Source organism: Dermacentor andersoni, chromosome 8 (assembly GCF_023375885.2).
Source record: "Dermacentor andersoni chromosome 8, qqDerAnde1_hic_scaffold, whole genome shotgun sequence".
Lineage (NCBI taxonomy): Eukaryota > Metazoa > Arthropoda > Arachnida > Ixodida > Ixodidae > Dermacentor > Dermacentor andersoni.
The window spans coordinates 148,298,338-148,320,574 of NC_092821.1; the positions used below are offsets into that span (position 1 = coordinate 148,298,338).

Sequence of the window (22,237 nt, forward strand, 5' to 3'; positions counted from 1 at the left end):
CCCTTCTGCCGTCGCGACGTTCAAAGAGTGGACTGGAAAAGCCCAGAGAGGAGCATGGGATTGTTTTTTCAAATTTGGGGCTTCCCCACAATCTGGGGGTCTGCAGTCTCCGGCAAAGATGATTGTCACAGCTTTGCATGCACGAAATGCGTACTGATTAATCGGCGCAGAAACAATGGCAGAGACAAGGTAGAAGGACACAGGACGAGTGCTGTCCTTCTATCTTTTTGTCTTCCGTCGTTTTCGCACTGACTAATAAGTATGCATCCTTTTTAAGTCGCCCATCTTTCTACCCTACTATGAAACGCATGTTCATTTAAGATGTCTTCAAAGTACTGAAGGTGGTTTAGAAGCCATTTCTGTTGAACTGCATGAACTCTTTTGCAAGGACAAAACATTCCACTCTTGCCGTAACAGGAAAGCATGGTAAGCCAGAGAAGTCTCTGAAGAGAAGATGCCCTAAAGTTCCTGTGCCAACTTGCCGTGGCACCAGGAATTTCGACAGCATGTTCATGGTTCTATGCTCCATCTCGCAATCTACTTACAGTACAGTGAAAGCGTTGGGTTGTGTCATCCAGTTAGAGGAGGCAGTGTTTCGTCCAGAGCTAGTGCGCAAACAGTAATTTAGTTTTGACTCGGCCCTGCTGTGAGGGAAGTCGCAAGGCCTTTGCCGCTGCGAGTGCAAATCAGTGACGAGATGATCAGAATTGCAGCTTCTGCGCAGCTTTCGTGCAAAATAGAAACTGGATTTGCTGATTCACTAAGTAAATAAAAGCACGTTGACATAGTAAGCATTTCTTTATTTTCTTGATACCGTCGACAATTAGACATTTGATTAATCTGGACATTTTTTCCATCCCGTGAAATTAGAATTAATGACGTTTTACTGTACTTCAATTATACTGCGCAAGCTATGCCGTCGAGAGTATGCAATTCTCTGTCAAAGGAGTTCTGGTGAATGCATTAGGTGACAATTGACTATAGGGCAAAATACATTAGGTGTTGCCCATGTAGCATCATGCAAATGGCATTAAAATTTAAGGCATTAGCAAGTTATCATAATTTTCTGTTCCTGTGTGGCACAGGTGTTGGACAGTTTTCGATCATGACTACCTGTGAACCAGTGCGTATCCTTTTCCGTGCAATGCATTTGATATACCGCAAATGAGATGATAACCTGCGACGTGTGAGGGTCTCGAATAGCACCGTCATAGCCAACTTACAAGCAAGTGCGTTCTTTCACCAAAACCGTGAACATGCTATTTACTATGCAATTGTAGCATGCAAACAATTCTCAGGCTCATTGTCTTAGGCATAAGAATTGTGCACTAGAATTTAAGTACAGCAATTTTTTGTCTGTTGAAAGAATGTACGCTTTAGAGGAGGCTAGAGCTTGCACCTCGGAGTTGGAAAAGTAACTGTCTTGTGTGGTGGACATTGCAGCCCAACCGAACCTACTACCTAGAAGACCCCGAAGGCTACGCCCTGGCTTGGTGCAAGGCCATCGAGGAAGTACGCAAGGCCACCTACAACCAAGCCGACGATGCGTCCTAATGATGGCTTTAGCCGGCTCTTTCCCTGGCTGTCCGTTGGCTCGTGCCTGCTTCCTCCTCTCGAGTGGCCACGGAGAGGATTCACCACTTCGACATCGCTGTTTGCCAGCTCTTTTCGACGAGTGCGTCCTGAGGTGTGGACTGGAGTGTACAGTGCCTGCTGATGACTGCGATCGGGGACAGGCGAACCATTTCCAGGACTCTTAAATAAGCCTTCTAAACATTTTTTTCTGTAGGAGCAAAAATTGGGACAGTTCCTTTATATATGTACCCTTGCTTTGCCTCATGGAAACGTGTGGGAGTTCAGCTGAACGACGATGTTGCTTCATCCAAACATTGCGCCCTGGAAATTGTGTTACCCTGGAAATAGTTCTTGGCACAAGAGGTCTCGATAGAGGCTACTCATGAGGTCATTGGACTGTTTTCTGAACTCTATAAACCTTCGAAGTGTTTTTCTGTTGAAGCAAGAATTAGAACAACTTTTCTTTTACAAATACTTGCTTTGACAACGTTTGGTAGCGTTCGGGAGCTTAGCTGAATAGCAACGTTGCTTTGGCTGAACGTTACTCTTTGTAAATGTAGTTCCCTTGGGAACTGTTGCATGCATAAAGGGTTTCCTTGCTAGAGGCTCGTAATGCGGTCTACTTCTGGCAACACAAAGCTGAAGTAAGCTTAAATTCTTCATTACTTCCCCTCTGTTACAATCATCACTTCACCTGCAACTACGCAGGTATGCGTTACTTCGTTTATTGAAACGTACGAGCAAAAATTGTATTCTTGTGGACACTTTCGCGATGTAAAAAAAAAAAAAAAATTTGAGCGACGTCTTTTGCCACTTTCGTTCTAAAAAATATGCGACAGAAAGGTGTGATGTATCCTTTTCATAACTTATAAGAGAAGTTAGCTTGTATTAATTTATACCGTCAGATGTGGCTACACTTTTGCAATGCGCTACCTTGCTTATTTCCTTATGTGTCTGCTATGTTTTCGGGTGCATGCTATTGTATATCGCCACTTAGAAATCGCGGCACTTTCTTTTTATGTCATGGTGTATGTATCCCTATTTAACTTAGCAGTTTGCATGGCATAGCCTGACACCTAGTATTTAAATTTTTTTTTTTTTAATGTCAAGCTGGAAGTGACAGTTAAGGTTGGATAGAATTAATAGAAGCGCAAGGAATGGCTAATAATATTTGTGACAAATAAGGAGATTGCGGTCTGCGTAGATTAAATCAGTAGGTGCTAAAGCATCATATAAGTGTGCATGTGAAATGGCAAACAATAATAGCACAACATGCCATTACAAACTTACATTTGAAGAAAACTATTTGAGTACAAACAACATATAACAAGATCACAGTCTTAGTTGATTATGTAATGGCATGCTAAGGCATGATTGAAGTTTGCACGTGGAATGGCAAATGACACTTGTACGATGTCATTGAGACGCGAAACATGAGGCACTATCAAGTGCAAATAGCGTGCAACCAGATCACAGTCTAGGTAGAATAAAGAATTTTGTGATAACCTTAAGAGTGATTGTCCCACATAGTGATGCTAAAAAATAGATGGTATATCATTGTCTCATGGTGACATAGTACCGTGTGACTTGGGGCTAGCTGAGCATCATTTGAGATAAATGACATTTTGGCAAATGCGGTTGGGCAAAAGTTATACCAAAGTACAACTATCATGAACGTTTTATGAACAACTGGAATGGAAGTGGCATCAGTTTAAATTTAGTCCATCGTATGCTGCTTTAAGTTATGACCTTCACTTAATGTCTATTTGACCGTGTGTCCAACTGCATTTTTTCTTTTATCGCTCATATTGTAGACCTAATCGCAATTAGACAATGCCCAAGGCAGCCATCATTCCTAAAAACTAATTCGCAAAATCAATTATTTAGTTTAAAACAAAAGTGCATGTGCATAAGACACGCAATATATTGTCACATCACAAGTTTGGTGTCAACATCTTTGTACAGTGCACACATTTATTTCACTTTCAGCCTTGTATGTGTGTTACAGAGCACCCATGCTGTTCCTTTGCATAATTTGTTCATGAAAAGCAGCCATTTGCATGTTTGCTTCTTTGCATTCTTAAAAACGCTTGTGTGCTTTTCGATGTAGCATTTGCTGATGCATTAGCATTTGGGGATGCACTAACGTGGAATAATGTGTCAGCATTTGGTGATGCACAGACGTCTGGTAGTGCATTAGCATTAGCTGGTGCATTTGCAGATGCATTAGCATTCAGTGATACAATGAATGACTGATGGAGCTTTGATGGTGAGCTCTGTACTGACCTTCGCACAAACTCGGGCCGCAATTTTGAAAATGCTGATGCCTTTTCGCACTTTTCTTGTGCTTCGTCAGTGGTCAGAATAACGCAGTGGATAAGACTGTCATACAATTGAGCAGGAAAATACAGCTACGAAATAGTGGCCTTGAAGTTGATGCTGGCACTGCTGCTATTGCCATCACATTGAAGCACTGCTTGTGGCTGAAATTCTGTGGCTGAAGTAGAAGTACCTTTAGCATGTTTTCGGCAAGTTGTGTGCAGAGAAGTTTTGAGAGGGTGGGCAAGAACAGCAACTTCAGTGCCGGCTGCAGTTTCATGTTCTTTTTTTTTTTTTAACAAACGATACATTAAAACAAAAGTTATAACTATGTCAAAATGTGCTAAGTATTCTCATAAATGTGCCAAAAAATCTGTTTTTTGAAATCCGAACGATAAATGGGGTATTTAAGGTATATTGTTATTTTGAATACTTTGAAGGCTTGTAAGTGTTTATAGTGTCGCATATGTTTATGACGACAGTGTTATGCTGACTTGAGTATGATTTTCCTGAAAACGGATCAACACCTTTTGGAAATGAAGTGTGCCGGTTGACTTTAACAAACAGATGATGCACTGTAGTTTTCATGTTTCAACAGGGACAGGCGCTGCGAGATTTCAGCATTTCAGACGCTACAAAAAACGGCATTCTAAGTTCGCTGCAATCCACAAAAAATTTTTGTAAATCCGTTCAAGATCCACTGGGAAAAAAGTTTTTGATTTACGATCAACCACTAAACCACCTCTCCACGGCGGAAGACATATTTTGGCAATATGCAAGCTTGGAGACCCGCCAGAGCCAGCAGGTACTTTGTGGTAACTTTGCTTAGCTGCCTTATCTTGAGCAATGAGACAATGCAGTTGCCTAACAGCTTTTTTTTAGGTATTAGGTCGGTCTGTAGGCCTGTGAATTGTGCAAAATATTTTTTAAAGGTCATCTACAATTAAATTTTGTAATTCACAACTGCACACAAAGCCGCGTTTCTGATTGTGTTGCTAAGGGGCAGTCTCTACATTTAAAGCAACACGTAAAGTAAATGATTAAGTTGAGCTAGACCAATAGATTATCAGTGTCGAAGATTGCTGTCATTTTCTGTGGGCAATTATACCATTTCTGCTTACAACAAGGTGCCCTTGTCATCTGTTTTGCCACTGTTTAAAGGCTTCGCAATTAAAGAATGGGTCGATTACAAGCACAGTGGCTTTGCCAAGATTACTTCAATAGGATATGTACACATTTGTAATCAATTCAACTGCAGGGAAAGTTTGTTGCAGTTGGCCTTTCAGTGCTCTTTAAGCTTACATTGAATTCCTTTTAAGCCTGCCTACAGTAGCCAATCTTGTGATGGCCGTCGCCACAAGCATTGTGTCTGTCACCCAGATTCGGTAGACTAATGGGTGCTTCAATTCAAATGCACAAAGTGCCCGAAGCACAGTGGTCACTCAGCTTGCCTTCCTCCAAATACTGTATCTTCAGGTGTCTGTTATCAAATGCAGAGAGCAAGTTTTTTTTTGTCACGCTTATTATTTATCGACACTTATCACATGCTTGCACATGCACGCACACATGGCGTTGCCGGAGGCACCTCCACGTCCACTTTTGCCTCGGGGAGGTGTTGTAAATATACTTCACGAGCCAACGTTTTCGACTTGCCGGCGGAGTGGCCGCTTCTCCCTAGTTAGACAAGTTACAAATTAAGACGGCTAAATTAAGAGAAAGCAGAATGGAGGAGGAAGAGAGTGTTTTATACGTTTTTCAGAAACTGCACAGAAGATGGAGACATTGACTGCGTTCTTGTTTCGTGTTTTTTTTTTTTCGTGTTTTTTTATGTGCATGTTGTGTTTGAAGTGACGTGCGTGCTGGTGTGATGTTGGACTTGAGATGGACTGCTGGACTGAAGGACGGATGCCTTTGTCATTGTACAAAAGTGCTGAGAGTGCCTGGAAAGTGTTTGTGAAAGAGTGTGGGAACCTCCGAACAGTTTCATTTTTCTTGTAATAAATATACGGGAACCTCTTCAGTGCTTGTTCTTTCTTTTTACCAATTCGAAAAAGACTCGTGCAGCTGTGGCAGCATGTGAGACGCTCTTTGTGTTAAACCAAGCACAGGGGACTTTTGCCCATGTAAAAAGCGTAGTTTCAGATAATGCAGACAAAGTAAGCTCCGTGCAGAATTTCACGCGTAAACTACAAGTGGATTAGTTGATGAAAAACTCGGAAAAGCAGACACTATGAAATATATGAAGAATTTGCGAGTAGGACTTTGAAGAAAGCTTGTGAGCTTTCGTGTAATAGTTTCACATAGGCTATTAACTCATATGTATTAAATTTGTCCACTTCAGGTGCTCAAACAGTTGCAGTATACAGAATTGTGATAACTGTTCCTTTCTTGTTTTGCCGAGCTATGAATTTTTAAACTCTTGCTCAAATTTTTGCTAAACTCGCTGATTTTTCGCAATTTTTGTAATATAATCGAAGTCCCATGTCAAAATACTGGTTAATACAGTTGCTAAAACTTAACTTTCTCTGTTAAATCGTTAAAATGCAGCAAATGTCATTCAAGTCGTTTTGGCAGTCAGAGCATTTCTGCATTTTACCTGTGCGGCTGGCACTTGTCAATTTCACCTCGGTTAAATCAACTTCACGCTTAATTCGAGCACGCTAGGAAGTCCTGGCAAGACACCTTGCATTGGCTGTAGAAGAAAAGCTCTGTACACAAAAGTGTGCAACTTCAGATCGTTTGACCCACGGCGACATCCTCTCGTGCACTGCTAAGGCTTGAACTACTAGGAATTCGCCTGACGTTGCTACTGTCGGCGTTAGCGTGTACCTGTCTTGCATTGCTTTTTCTTTGTTTATGTTCAGAATTTTCCAAACTTTGCCTTTTCTTTAAGTTCAACACTGAGGCAGCATTTAAGCATGTCGATGCTCATGCCACATGCCTGTAGAGTTGTGCTTCAAGAGCTCTGAGCAGAAAGACTCTGCAGGCTGCCTCGATCAATAAAAATAAAAGTATGTGAATTCGCTCATTTTGCTGCCGTTCGTTAATGCGAAATTTCGGATAATTCGATCAAACCTTGTCTCGCTAGCCGAATTAACGGGAGCCGGCTGTATGTGAATAGGAAAAGTCAGTGTTGGACCCAAGGTCGCAGATCATACTGCTGTGCACACAGCTAAATTCCATTCCAACTGGTTCGATTCTTTTCCAAGTCATGCACCTACAGTAATACAAATGACTGCCCAAAAGAAAACCTTCGCTAAATTTTGAAAAACCTGTCGGAAGAAACTGAACTTGGTCCGATTGGCTATGCACTTCTCGCGTTTCACTCGGGTTTCATAATTTCGACAGGCGGCCGGTGTCTGCTGTATTCGCAAGCCCGTGCTTTACCTCGAACGCTGCGTACTGCAAGCATTAACGATTAAGCACCAGCATCGGACGCAGACGACCTTATCACACATATCAGCTAAATATGAAAAGAACGGTGCGGCCCTGATTCACAAACGCAACTCTCATTTGTTTTTTATCCCCAGACAAAGCAACGTTAGTTTTTAGTGTGCTTCTGTGATTGGCGTTGTGCTCAGCATGTGAGATGAGATTAAGCGATGATGGATTTTAACATTTATTTGTTGCTGACAGGGCGGAGAACTATACACTCTTAAACAAATTTGCACCCTTTGGGTCGTATCTTGTCACACGACGATAATCGCCATCTGCCCTGCTTGCGTTTCCTGTCTTGAAAACGCTGCGCTCGCTACTTTCCCGTCGGGAATGCTCTGTCACACTGATAACTTGCATGCCGTTCGTGAATTGGAAGTACCGGGCTCGCAGCGTTAAAGAAAGGAAATTCGGGCAAGACAGATGACGTTTATCGTTATGTGGCAAGGTACGACCCAAAGGGTGAAAATTTGTGTAAGTAAATGTAAACAAATAAATGTTAAAATCTATCATCGCTTAGTCTCATCCCACGTGCTAAGCACAAAGCGTTAGGTATCTTTTGACGTTATTATAGAGATCAGCTGTTTGTTTTGACGCGGCTAGGACTACAGAGGCAGCGCCGAGCAGTAAAAGTGGTTTGCTTTACATTTAGCAGATGGCGCCACAGCATTGGAGCTGCTGATGCGTTGACGATGCGGAACGCCACGAAGGCCTAATTGTTCTCTGCATGCTATACTGCTCTAGCATGGTACGCAGTGGCGTAGCCAGAAATGTTTTTTCCTGGGGCGACTACCACTTCACTAAAACCGGAGTGGGGGAGGTCAGTAGAGGAGCGTTCTTGCGCATCGTTTTCTATACAGGTATGAGGCACTTGCGATACATTCGTATAAGAACGAGAAGAAAGGGGGTTAACCGAGGAGCCCGATCTTTATTAATCATATCATGAGAAGCCTACAAACAATGACACCAAGCAAAACATAGGGGAAATTAATTGTACTTACTAGCTGAATTAAAAAAAAATGATAAAATTGATGTCAATGAAAGTGGAGGAAAAAACAACTTGCCGCAGGTGGGGAACGATCCCACGTCTTCGCATTACGCGTGCGATGCTCTATATATGACAGTTAAGCAAGGAAACGTATTATTGTTCAAGTAATCGCTTTTGTCAGTTTTTTCTCTGCTCGTATAACATCACCAAGTACACTGAGCAGAGCACCTATGTTGCACTGCTGTTGAGCGTTGACCTTGTCATACGTTTCTTTCATTTTATTTCTAGCTGTTTAGGCTTAGTGTCTATAGTGTATGGCGGCTAAGCACGAGGTCGCGGGATCGAATCCCGGCCCCGGCGGCCGCATTTCGATGGGAGGCGAAATGCGAAAACATCCGTTTACTTGGGTTTAGGCGCGCGTTAAGAGAACCCCAGGCGGTGCTAATTCCCTGAGTCCCCCACTACGACGTGCCTCATAATCAGATCGTGGTTCTGGCTCGTAAAACCCCATAATTTAATTGTTTAGCTGCTTAGTCGAACACACATATTGCCAGTAAACTTGCGGTTATGCAAAGAGAATGTTGATTCGAACCAAGAGGATGACATATGGGTCAAGGTAGCGTAATCTCAAGTGTCGGACATTGTGCAGTAGCGAGAAGCAAGCTGTAGTGTTCATTCCCCCAAGGCATGCGCCCTTCGTAATGACAGCCATGTGAAAGCGAGTGTTCGCAGTCATCGGCTGAAATATATGCTTTTGTATTCCAGTGCGCGGGTGACACCATGCTTGTTGATTGATTAGTAAGGCAATTTTTTTGACAGCAGTTAGTAATACTGCGAACCTTAGTTAAGGTTAGAGGAACTTGCCGTTGGGCTAGTTGGTAATCTCATCGCGACGAAACTATTAGCGCGCAATCCGGCACCCTTGCATACACACATACACAACCGCGCACGCAAACTTAGCGTGTAGTTGTCTAATAATTTGCCATCGCTATCAAATGCTTCGCCTTTCGCGAGAAGCTGCGAATTTCTTATTTTTCGTATTTCAGTACAGGCTGTAAAAAATTCAGAACGCGGTCTCAGAGTGATAGACTGAAATGGGACTTCCTCTGCATAGCCAAACGTTGAAGCACTTAACCAACTAACTATTACCAGCAGTTAGTGAACAACGATATATATAGTCACGAACGGCTTGCGCGTTATCAGCTTGACACAGCATTCTAGACAGGAAAGTAGCGAGCGCCGAGTTTTCAAGAGAGGAAACGCAAGCAAGGCAGATGACGATTATCGTTTGAGGACAAAATAAGCCCCGAAGGGTGTAAACTTTTTGTTCAGAGTGTGGAGTTAAAGCTCGTAGGTATACTTTTAATCGGTATACATTGCTAAATTTCGTGAAATCTAGCCACTCTGTGTTGGCAAAAGCATGTTGCAAAGCCCCCGAGTCACTAACCTACCGCAGTTATTGTACTATAGTTTACGTAGCGCGAACATGCTTCGCTGCACAAATTTGTGCGTTACACTAACCACATCGCTTACGGCGTAACAGTCAGATTTCCGAGGTCATCGACGCGTTATGGTAGACACCGGGAACGCCGCGCAGAGCGCGCCGCGGTTTACCGAGCCCAACCACGGCATCCGAGTCGGGTAAGCTGCCGCAAATAAACTATCGCTAGAACATCCGGCTACCAGTTTACCGATCGCGATGCGGCATTCGCACATTCCGCATGTCAACCGCAGGCTGACGTGGTACAAGAAAAAGAAAAAGAAGAAAAAAATTACCCCGTCGAATAGCGCGGCTCAAGGTTCAGCGAGCAGCAGCTCGTACTTCTGCAATACTTCTGCAACGCTTCCCGATCGTCTGCTAGTCGGGCACCATCGCGCCACGTCACAGCTGACGTCGTCGTCGCGTAAATATTTTGGTGAAATGAAGAATGTGTGCCAGCGCTCGCTGGAAGGTTGGACCGGCAGAGCGCTTATTTTAATCCGAGCCTGTCCCACTCTCCCCCCACCCCGCTCTCCGCTAGCTGCTCCCCCCGGAGGGCTTCCAAAAATAAGCGCTCTTTTATCCGAACTGCTGCTGCGCTTCTAAGTTGCAAAGATTCGCTCACGCTGACGTCACGCTTTGGGGCCTGCTGCCACCACGCACCGCTGCTAAAGATCACGCTCGCGTCTTTCAGTCGAAGTCGTTCGGCCGTTGCCGGGCCTCTTGTGAAACGCCGGTACATTTCCTTCTACCCAGTGTTTAGTAGTTCCTTCGCGAGCGGAAACAAGGAAAAAAAGGAAAAAAAAAAGAACAAACGGGAGCGCGCTAACGTTGTCACCGTCGCTGTCAAGAGTCGAAGTCCCAAGAGTCCGGAAGCTCGCGTTTCCGCCGTCTCTCGCAAGCGCTGCGTGCGGAAAAAAGAAATGGCGACCCGACTTTTTCGCGTGCGACGCCTGCGCGGAGTGTTGTGAAACCTTTCGAATACTCCACGACGTTGGTGCGAGACTCCGGCCCACGGCTAAGCCAAGTATTAAACCCCTAGAGGAATAACCGCAGGATTAGCGTCTCTGAAGTACGGGGCCCCAAAGCGGCGGTTTGACTAGTTTTCGAGTTGCCGCGGCAGCGCTCCATTGGCCGAGTGGCGGATGTCGTCATCTGCGGCCGGGCCGGGTCACGTGGCTTATCACAACATCCGGACGATCGTCGTGTCCCGCCTCGTCCCGCCTTGCCTCTGCTACTGAGGGGGTGTTTGTGTGTGTGTGTGTGTGTGTGCGCGCCGTGCAAAAAAACAACACAAGAAATGTTCGTCGACGACGAGCCGATCGTACTACAGCGAGGAGGAAAGCCAAGGTAGGTAGGTCACTCTTTGATCACCCCTTTAAACGCGTCTCACGGCGCAAAAAAAGAGAAACGTTCTTCGAGAAGTGCGTGCGGCCGATCGGTCTCGAGGAGTGCAGCAGTAGCGCTCCGCGTCGGCGATGAAGGCAGACGATCGTCGGTCTGCGCCGCGGCTAGGCCTAGGCTGCGCGGAGGAGGTTGTGCAATATCAAAAAAAAGTTGTGTGGTCGGAGCCGCTCCCACAAGTTTAGCGTTTCGCTTTATGTTTATTCCTGTGCGCGCTCGGAGAGGTGCGTGTCGAAAACGAGAAGGACGGAGGACGGAAGGATGACACTTGGTCGTCGCCGTGTTGCTCGCCGGCGGTAGTGCTGGGGGGAACAGAAAGTGCAGCTCGCGGCTTTTTCAGCCGCTTGGATCTTTTCGTGTGAGTGTACCGCGACGCGAGAGCCCGACTGTGATGCCATCGAGGGATGCGTACCGTTGGTTCGACATGTACGGCGCGGTCAAGCCGCCCCGCCGGATTCAGCTTCCGAGGCTTGTCGGCGCACCACTCGGACCATGCGTGTTCGCGCGGCGTCGATCCAGCCTGCGTCGAGCTCTCGTGAAACTCAAAGGTGAGCACGCACGCCCCGAATGGTTTCAGCCTTCTGTCATCTCCCCTCTCTGTATCTCTATTTCATCGCCGTGATTCCTTTTTTCGTGTCACCGTGCCGGCTGCAAAAAGCAACAGCTGACGACTGGAACTGCGCCGCGCAGTCTCGGCCGGCAGCGGCGGCGCGCGTCGTCTGCTACGGGAAAGCGGCGCGCGCTTCAACTGCGCAGGCGCGGGTCTTTCGAGCAGACGTGATACGGGCGGCGAGCAGAAGGCGACAGCGGTGCAGCCGGTGTCCGGTGGTCCAATGCAGGATTAATTTGGGCCACAAAATCGCCCTGCGCTGCTCCAATTCGATCCGTATCGGTGCGAATTAAAGCCGGGGCGTCGCATCGAGACGCTTTTCGGGCTTTTCGCGTTGCCGCGTCGCAAAACGTGACACAGCTGTCCACCTATGCCGATCGGGACTGACGCATAAAAAGTGCACTACCATAGTACAGCACGCCGCAAACACCTGCTGGCTCGTCATTCAAGCCGCCGCGGTCGTTTTAATTACACCGTTTTATGGCCTTCTTTTTTTCTTTCTCTTTTTCTTCCTTTTTCTTTCGTTTTGTGCTTGCTTGGCGGAAGCTTGGAGGAATGGCGTCACCTTGAAGCCGACGCGTTACCAAGTCGTTAATTTAGTTCCTTTAATTTTTCTTTTTGTTCAGCCACCTGGCGTTCGTATTGCAGGTACGGGCGCCTATGGGTCGTTTGCGGCAGAGAGAAAGTTTTCTTTTTATGTATATCTTTTGGGCGCGTAGTTGCAGCCACGTCGCAGTTTCGCTATGTGCTGCCCTGAATCGCATGCTTCAGTACAAAACAAGAGAATGCTTCTTTTCATGCCTTTTGCTTGATGAGAGACGCAGAAAAAAAAAAAAGAGGACCGCGTGCAGTATTACGGTCAGGGCGGGTAGGTTTGCTGCCAGACTGAAATGCGAACGCAAGCTTGTCACCTTTGGACTGTGGCAGGAAATGCGGGCGCCAGAAAATAAAGGATAATATAACTAAGAATGATAAATAAACTCGGAGAAAGATGCGTAACTGCGCTGTGCTTCATTCTAGCAGATAGAAATATTTGAACTCGTCATAAACGGAGGAGAGAAAGCAATAAAAGAACAGTGCGAAAGTTAGAGCGCGTCGATGTGTGAATTGAATTAATGAAATTATGTATTTATATATTTAGGTGCCTATACAGGTAGCAATGCTGCCCAAGCAGGAAGGGGGTGGGGAGGGTTGTAGGGGGAGTGTGCAGTCGGCCACAAATGTTTACGGGGCACGGGATTTAAAAAAAGAAAAATTAAAGAAATCCTGGGATACCTGGACACATATCCTTGAATTAAAGTTTCATTCCCTAGGAGTTTTTTGTTTTTGTTTTTTGCGACATACGCAGTGATTCATTAAATTAGGAACGCCACGCCTCAACTGAGTGCCCATTCACATTTACCCTGGAACCAGTGTCTCGTAAACTCTTTTTGTAACCGACTGTACGTTGATAGCCCATTGTTAGGAGGGAGAGAATAGCGTTTAAAGTGAGTCGGTAAAATCGGTCCAACAGTTCAACCGCCTTTACCGTCACCATGCATTCGAAACGCGAACAAGTCGAAAACAGCTCCGTACGTGTTCGTTGTGATATATATATATATATATCACTACCAGGGCCGAACTGCCATTTTTTTGTAAACCCTGATGAAGATCGGTCCACCGATCGAAACTGTCGAAATTAAATACTTGTTCTGTTTACCTTGTAGCACCACTCAAGTTCTTTACGTTTGAAAGGTAGCCTGAAGAATCCCTCTTTGCCTACTATATATATATATATATATATAGTTAAACCTTGCTCCAGGGTCGTAGTCAATGTTCTCCCAACCCCTCTCGCATTTCTTCAGTTTATTTCCGCATTAATAGGGTACCAGGTCCGTACCGAATAGTGCGAAAAAGACAGCTGACTATCCCGTGGCAAATGATCAGTTTTAAACAGAACGCCAATTGACATTGAAAAAAAAAAGAAGAAACTGAACGCACAGCTTCTCAGCAACTTGAGAGCTTGGTTGACAACGAGCTTTCCAAGAATGAATGGCAACTGCATGAGCAGCTCTCCATAAACAAGCTAAATAGATTGTGGTTGGCGAAAAATGACCAGAAGCTGCGAAATAAAAAAAAGAAAGGGTAAGCTGCTGAAGGATTTATTTGCCACAGATTGATGTAAAGGAGCCCCGTTGAAAGTGAAAACATCGCAGGTCGTAGCGTAAGAAGATGAAACAGCTACCTGGTCTACGCTGCCAAAAAAAAAAAAAACATTTAAATTACAGGGTATACGAGCGAATATCGCAGGTTGTCACGTATAGCCCTCCCTTGCGAAACCGAAAATGAAGCTTGAACATTAGAGAGTTTTAGATTAGGGGACGCAAAGCGGCCTGCGCACGCAAGAACTAGGGGCGACGGTACTGCGCATGCGCAGACACCTACGTCAGTGTCTGCGCATGCGCAGTACCGTCGCCCCTAGTTATTGCGTGCGCAGGCCGCTTGCGTCCCCTAAACTAAAACGCTCTATTATTCGTTTAGTTTCTGCACTGCCTGGAGAGTTTTTCCTCGTTGCTTGACCCTTGATAATTTGTCATTCGTTGCGTAGCAGTCGGAGAACAGTGACCACTGTTCGTGACAGTCGGTTGCCGCGAAATATTTGGCTAATCCCCGAGTATTCGAAGATGTCGAACAGTTTCTTTTCGAATACGAATGGTTTGTGTGTGGTATTCGATTCGCGTGTGAGAAACTTCGATTTTTCGCCCACCCCTGATTACATTGCACGTTACGCGGCGTTGTTAATCAAAACCGGAAGTGGAGAACTAGGAACAAACAGGCAGTTTGTTCGCGTAATGAGACCTCATGGTCGAGTGGAATAGGGTCAAGGGTTAAGTATGGCTGGAGCACTAGGAACAAACAGTCAGTTTGTTCGCGTAATGAGACCTCATGGTCGAGTGGAATAAGTGACAGAGGGTCAAGGGTTAAGTATGGGTCCCTTAGTGAGGTGGCCTGCTCCTCTACGTTTGAACTTATCCTCTTTCATGACTATACCTCGGTCGCCGGGATAAAAATTTCTTGCAGTTTTGCTCCGATATTATGCTAGACCGCGCCCAGGTAGCGAATTTTTTTTAACCTCAGTTGATGATTTGCAATATTCGAAAACTATTCGAAATGCATTCGTATTTTCGAATAGTGACTATTCGATTCGAAGACCAAGCGGAGCTGGGCCGTAGGCGATTCGTTATTCCAAAGGTTCCGGAAATTATTATTCACGCGCCTCTAAATTGTCCAAGTACAACGACAACGTCGCCTCCGTGCAAAGCTTTATGCTTCAAATACGAATAAATGCGTCACACACACCACGCACGTACGCAAATATACCTGTTTTGGATAGTGGAACTGAAAAAAAAAAAAAGCAAGAACACTGTCTCATAACGACGGAGAGGTTATAGGGTCGGTAAAGGGTCCCGGTACGGTGGCTTGATCTTGGGACCCACTTCTGCATATTGTAATTCTGTAATCATGTTTCGACAAACGCAAACTTGAAAACTAACAACAGCAAGAAGAAAATAAGCTTTATTGAAAAAGAATGGTCCGGCAGTTTGACAGTGGTGGCCTCAGGCGGCGGCTCGAAGTCCTTGTACTCGGTCGGCATGTTCGGCTTGCCCGACGGCCCAGAGCTGCTCTGCCAGCTCCGAACTTTTGAAAGAGAGAGAAAAAGAAAGCTTGCCGGAAATGGCGCAGTGCTCCGAGCGCCGAGAGATCCGAGATCGGGAAACGCCCGCGGCGCGTCGGAGATCTCGGAGGCTACGTTCCCTCGACTCTCGTCGGTTTCGCCCACCACTAAGTCCACGCGTCGTCTGCTAAGCTGGGTGCTGCTCTAAGGGCTGTCGATAACAAAACGAGACGATAACCATCCCCGCAGCTTTGCCAAGAGAATTCGCTTCGATAATGTACGTATATACATACACTGCTCACCTAATGCAAAGCGAAAAAAAAAGAAAGAAAAAATCGTTGCAGCTGTCCTTCAAGAGCATGTTTATGCACCTAATTAAACCACCCGATTCTTGGCCAATCCCCCACTGTGGGTATGTGCCACGGCCACCCAGGACAACAACAACAACAACAACAACGGTTCCTATACCCTATCCATGGCTCCTGAGTCGGTTAGAAGAGGACGCGATGAACTTTGACCAGAATGCCGTCGATTTAGAAATCACAAGAAGAAATGAGAATTCTCATTTCGAAAAGTTGGGTATTTCTTTAACTATACTCAAAATATCGTCCCCTTCGGGGCTTCTTCATTGGGCTTTAGCCACACGAACATCTGCGCGGCCATTTGCGATCACCTCTGTGAGACAAGAAGCCTGGCTACCATGCTAATTCTCGAAATCAATAATTGGATAGATAATTAAATCCCTGACTGTGTCTTCGAAATTATTCTAATAGCGCCCCCCCCCCAAAAAAAAAAATTTGCTGTATGTATATATAATTACAAAAATTTCTTTCATTTCCATATCTGCCACGTAAATCTATTCTTTAATTAACATGAACGTTATACTTCATCCCTATTTAATTTTCCGCTTAAGTTTTTGTCTCTCCCTTTCCCTATAACTGTGAACCTTTAACCGCCGGCTTCTCGGCCAATCCCCCGTAGTGGTTAAGCGCCACCAGCGAGGAACAAGCAAGCAAACAATGTAAACAAGACTATACCTGCTACATGCTCTCCGTTATTCCCGCGCGCGTCATCGTGATGACTGTACACGCATAGGAATGTCAAGCGCCGATGTTGCCGCTGGAATGTCGCCGCGGCTGACAAACACGTGATTGCAATGCGTGCTCCCCCCCCCCCCCCCCCCACCTTTTGGCCAACATTGACACCCGGCGCGGCATTTCGTCTTTGGTTACGAGCTGGCCGCGCGTCAAAAGCGGGCATCATAACGTGCACGATAAACACGCAGGCGCAGTAAAACACGCTGTGGGGCTAGTTGGTGCATAGCTGGATGGATGGATGTTATGAGCGTCCCCTTTGGAACGGGGCGGTGGGTTGCGCCACCAAGCTCTTGCTATTATACTGTCTAATGTCCTACCCAAGTTAAACAATAAAAAAAAAAAAGCTTTCAAAAGATGAAGCGCCAACAGGGGCGGAACACTAAGAAGGAACAAAGACAGGACAAGGCGCTACTTGCAACTGTTTATTGAAGTCGAAGGTGGCTGATTACATAGCCATGGGGAGAGGGGGACGAAGAAGAGAGGAACGCTGATCATGTGAATGCGCACGCGCGAGAACGCTGAAGATGTATACGAAGGGAATCGCGATTAATCAAAATCGAAAACTCATCCAAAAACGTGCTTTCATTTGTGTAAACATCGAGAGACGAAGCGCTGACACAGGCGTCCCCTCTCTTCTCAATCTGGTTGGCCTCCACCAATTGACGCGCCGGAGAATCTTTACTTTTAAACACGATTGTTGTATCGTGAAGCCTGCTTCACCTATACTTGCTTATTCTGATTACCGCAGGCCTCGCAACGAAGCGGCAAGTTTGAACCGTAACCATTTTTCAATGAAGGCTTGTGCTCTCGCTCCCCGATTTTTTTGTAACTTCACAAATCGCAACGCGGTATCGTTTTTGCACCGCAGGCTGCAGGGCAGAGTTAGGCAACGGCAGAGGTAAGGCCGGCATGTGACGACGTGGTTGGTATCAAATGTAAACGAAATGAAACGTGTGCCGGAGCCCCGAATTTTGTTTCGAAACGCAACGATCAATGAATGTAAAGCAAAAAGTCACTCTGCGTGTAACGGCCAAACGCCTTTACAACGAGAAGTGCTCGGGACCCCCAAAATTCTTTGTTATAACGAGTCACTTCGTTGTTAAGGTCGCGCACCATACCCACTCACAATAGAACATTGCTAAGCGCGCTCAATAACAACAGCAACGACGACGACGACAACCTTTATAGCAGGAAAATTTAGGAGGTACTTACACCCGTGTTCAGAAACCGACCTGTAGTCCAACGCTTGACTCGGTCCAAGTGATGCCTGGTGCGAACGTGCCCAATGCGTCATGACTTTTTTTTAGGCTTGTAGCGCAGCTCAGAACGAGCAAAAAGTACAAGCTGCAAGCCTAAGAAAGCCATGACACTACCAAGTCGCCCAAGCTGCCACCCTTTTGTGCCCAATACGCTCATTCCGTATCCTTCGTCGCGTTCACGACAGGCGTCATTCGGATCAAGTCATTTGCATATGTGTGCTTCAATTTAAAAACGCATTTGTGAATGCAGGGGTTCACTGAAATAAGCCTCTAGCTAGCCCCCCTTTGTGCGAACACTTCGTCCGGCCGAATTTGCGACTGCAGCCAAACTTACATTGCACCGAGGTTCAAGCACGCTTCTTGGCGAAGCGTATGCAGGAGCTGCCGTCTGCTAGCGCAGACGGCAACTCTGCGAAGTCCGCCGCAGGGCGCGGCGGCACATCTTGCGTTTACAGTAAAACCTCGTTATAACGAAATTGAAGAAGAAGCAGTAATTACTTCGCCATATCTATTACTTCGTTATATCTGTTTATTGCACGTACTTCACTCTCAATCCATATGGAGATTTCAAGGGGAATTTCACTTACATTGTTACATCCATCGTTATATGCGGGATCCTTCCGAGAAACGCCACCACGTGTTTGAGATCTCGGCGGCTGGCCGTGACAGTTGGGTTAGGTTAGTTTAGGTAGCGTTAGTTTAGGTAGCGTTAGTTTAGGTAGCGTCAGTTTAGGTAGCGTTAGTTTAGGCAGTGTTAGTTTAGGTAGCGTTAGTTTAGGTCGGGTTTGGTTATTGTGGTAGCTGCAGCAATTGCAAGAAAAAAGAACAACAGAATGAGCGAATACATCATGACCTCTTGACTCATCCACCACCTTGGTACAGAAACCGAAACTAAGTCGCCCAAAAAAAGAAAAAGGGGAGGTGGTTACGAGCCCTATCCACGATCTGATTACGAGGGATGCATCGTAGTGGGGTGAATATGGATTAAATTTTTGACCACCAGAGGGTCATTTAACGTACGCCTAAATGTAATTATATACGAGCGTTTTTTTTTCTCGTTTCACTCCCCATCGGAATGCGGTCGGGGTCGAACTCGGGACCTCGAGCTCAGCGGCGCAACGCCATTAGTAACCGAGCTATAAACCGCGGCGGGAACTTCAGCTCGGCGTGGCGCCATTTAGCTGCCTTTCGTTTCTGGATTTTTTTTCCCGGCCCACCAATTTTCCGCTGCAGCCATAAATTCGGGCTTTGCTGTCGCAGCAGCGTAACATGTATTAGTGGGGCGTCACTATGTATAGTATATTCCATGTTAGTGTTCATTTAGACTCGATACAGCCATTTCTTTATCGAGAACCCTTCCCATTTCAACTCCACTCCGTCTCTCTCTCTCTCTCTCTCTCTGACACACGCGCGCACACACACGCACGCACTTCCCACGACAATAAAAAAAAAAAAGAAGGAGCGGCCCCTGTTAGCAGCAGCTATAGGGCAGCCAGCAACGACGCGTCCACGTCGCACTACCTCTCGGCCATGGCCGCAAAAAGGTCTGCGTCGCAGTTCCTCGTGTCGTTCCGTTGTTTATCGGGGTCGTGTCGGGGAAGTCGGGCGGCGATAGTGCCGAGTCACGGCGACGGTTCCGGGCCCCTGCCCACACCCCCTCTCCAAACCCCTTTCACCGCTAGAAACCCCTCCACCCCCCCTCCTCTCCTCCCAGCCGCCGATGCCGCGGTCGCCCACTTGTGTACACGGGTGGCCTTGCTTTCGATATGCGCTCATTTGCATGTAGTGTACGTACCGCGTATACTGGGTGTCGCCGACGGCGTCGAGGTGAATTAGGCGCGCTCGAAGGGACGGGACCGCCACCCGCTGTGTCCTGCCCTGGACGGCAGCTCCTGCGTACCTGTCGAGTCGAATCTGTATACCTCACCGCGCCCTATCTCGATATCTTGTAGCGTGTGCGTGCGTCGTGGGGCGTTAGGGCCACTGCGCGTCGCCGCCCCCTGCTCGACGAAGCGTAATTCTGCGGCGAGCCGTTGAACGACGAGCTGGGAGAAAAGGACGTGCATGTATACGTACGCCCAGGCACGAAAGCTTTGCGGACTTTACGGGATCTCGGAAAACGTTCGGTCCCCGAGCAGCCTGTAGCAGTGGCCAGTAAAACTGTACACACGACAGCGTTGCGAGCATATTCTGGTCGAGGTCCCGAAATGCAAAGCTCCGTTGTGAGGTTGCGGAGATATTCTTTTTCTCAAATTTCGTGGTCCGCAATTTTTTGTGGCCGGGTGTGCGTGCCACTGCGCCTTACTTGCTTCGTGCGAGCGGGAAGAAGAAAGAGAGAGAGAGAGACAGACAGAGAGAGGGAAAGGAGCGCGGAAATTAATGACACGCGGTTTGATTGACAGGCAGCGCTATAATTAAGGGGACCCCTGAAAGCATGAAAGAAACGTTCATAAATCTGGAGAACGTGATTGACTAGTGTTGGAAGGTGTCCAAAGTGACGTGAACAGATCCTTCGTGTGAGATAAAATGTCGTACACTCGTAAGAAAGTTCGCACTCTTTGAGGCTTATCTCGCCCGGCAACGATAATCGTCATCTATCCCTTGCTCGCATTTCCTTTCGTTGGCGCCGCGCGCGCGGTACCTCAAAATCACGAACGCAATGCGCGTTATCAGCGTGACGAAGCATTCCCGACAGGAAAGTAGCGAGCGCTGAGTTTACAAGAAAGGAAACGCGAGCAAGACAGATGGTGATAATCGTTGTGGGACAAATATGCACCCCAAAGGGTGAAAACGTTTTTAAAGATGTACTTTGTGCACTCTTAGAAAAATTTACACCCTTTGGGGCTTATCTTGTCCCACAACGATAATCGTCATCTGTCTTGCCCGCGTTTCCTTTCTTTAACGCAGCGAGCCCGGTACTTCCCAGTCACGAACGGCATGCGCGTTATCAGTGTGACGCAGCATTTTCGACAGGAAAGTAGCGAGCGCCGAGTTTTCAGGAGAGGAAACGCAAGCAAGGCAGATGACGATTATTGTTTGGGGACAAGATAAGCCCCAAAGGGTGTAAACTTTTTATAGAGTGTACACGCTTAGGCAAAGTTACACCCTTTGGAGTGCCCCTTCTGCCACACAACGATAATCGTCACCGGCCTTGATGCGTTTCCTTTCTTTAACGCTGCGAGCCCGGTACTTTCCAGTAACGAACGGCATGCGCGTTATCAGCATGATAGCATTCCCGACAGGAAAGTAGCGGGCGCGGCGTTTTCAAGAAAGGAAACGCATCAAGGCAGATGACGATTATCGTTGTGTTGCAGAAGGGGCACTCCAAAGGGTGTAACTTTGCCTAAGAGTGTACTAAACTGGAGTCAAATTGGAGGTAAAAGTGCAAGAACTGAAGTCGAAAAGAATTCAAGTGTAAATCATCTAGCTATATCCCTCCCCCAGTACAGATAGAGAGGGAGAAGAAAAACTATCGCAGATATGTGGCAGATCCGAGCAACTCGTGCATCAAACAGAGCGAAGTTGTCTTAGCTGTCTTTTTTGCATGAGTGGTCCAAGAGAGTTCTCGCATTTCTCGGAAGTCCTAGGTGTCCAACAAACCGAAAACTATTTAAAACTGCAAACACTTCACTGTGTATATCGAAGCTTAGTATTTCCGTAGAGGGTGTCCCAGCTAAGGTTAGCCAAGCTGTTCAGCGAAAAATAAAAAGAAGGTTAAAAATAAAAAAAAAGAAGCACGGTACGAGATAGAATCTTAAAACCTATGGTGATTGGTCGCCATACCTCCGGAGACTGAACACCGTAAGTTTTATAACTGCATCGTTCATCATATTTTTACAACATATATATATATATATATATATATATATATATATATATATATATATATATATATATATATATATATATATATATATATATATATATATATGTTTTCGTTGGACAGCTTGGTCAACGTTAGCTGGTACACGAGATATTGTACTGCCCGCTAATAACTGCTTTTACTACCAAAGGTGGGCGTATACCTTCAGGGATCACACAAGCACATTCGGGGGCCTTAGAAGTGCCAATTGGTCTAATCCCGTCAGATAGTGCTAAATTTTCGTGCTCTTCGCGTGAGAAGGCACTAGGTAGCGTTTGCACGATACCATATACGCCATATACTGTTGTCCTATTCGCAGCTAACGCGTAGCTTTTAATCGCGCTGGTTGTGCACCAATATGGCGGCCTCAATGACTCATTATGTGCCCCCCCCCCCCCCTATTATCACAGAAGCCGGATATAAAACTAGGAGGGGGCATTAATGCCCCCTCCTAGTTTTACACCTTTTTTCTCCTAATTTTAATCCTACTTTTACACCTCCTAGTTTACACCGTTTTACTCCTAGTTTTACTCCTAGTTTTACACCTCCTAGT

General features: G+C 46.2%; 2 protein-coding genes across 4 annotated transcripts in view; both read left to right on the forward strand.

The window, feature by feature from the left end:
* The window catches only part of LOC126528988 (3-phosphoinositide-dependent protein kinase 1-like), a 42,725-nt gene extending 36,811 nt beyond the window's left edge, over positions 1–5,914 (forward strand). For both annotated transcript variants that reach the window (XM_072290042.1, XM_050176591.3), the window contains exon 13: positions 1,444–5,914. In XM_072290042.1, coding sequence (XP_072146143.1) covers positions 1,444–1,554 — 111 coding nt within the window. In that variant the 3' untranslated portion in view covers positions 1,555–5,914. The remainder of the gene's footprint in view (positions 1–1,443) is intronic.
* A 5,002-nt stretch (positions 5,915–10,916) lies between these two features.
* LOC126528965 (uncharacterized) overlaps positions 10,917–22,237 on the forward strand; it is a 292,870-nt gene continuing 281,549 nt past the window's right edge. Inside the window, exon 1 of one of the 2 annotated variants that reach the window (XM_050176551.3) lies at positions 10,917–11,151. Coding sequence is in view for 1 of the 2 variants with exons in the window: in XM_050176546.3 (XP_050032503.2) it covers positions 11,593–11,749 (157 nt within the window). In the remaining variant the exon portion in view is untranslated. Of the gene's footprint in view, positions 11,152–11,223; positions 11,750–22,237 lie in introns of those variants that run through there. The other variant, XM_050176546.3, reaches the window with a different exon arrangement.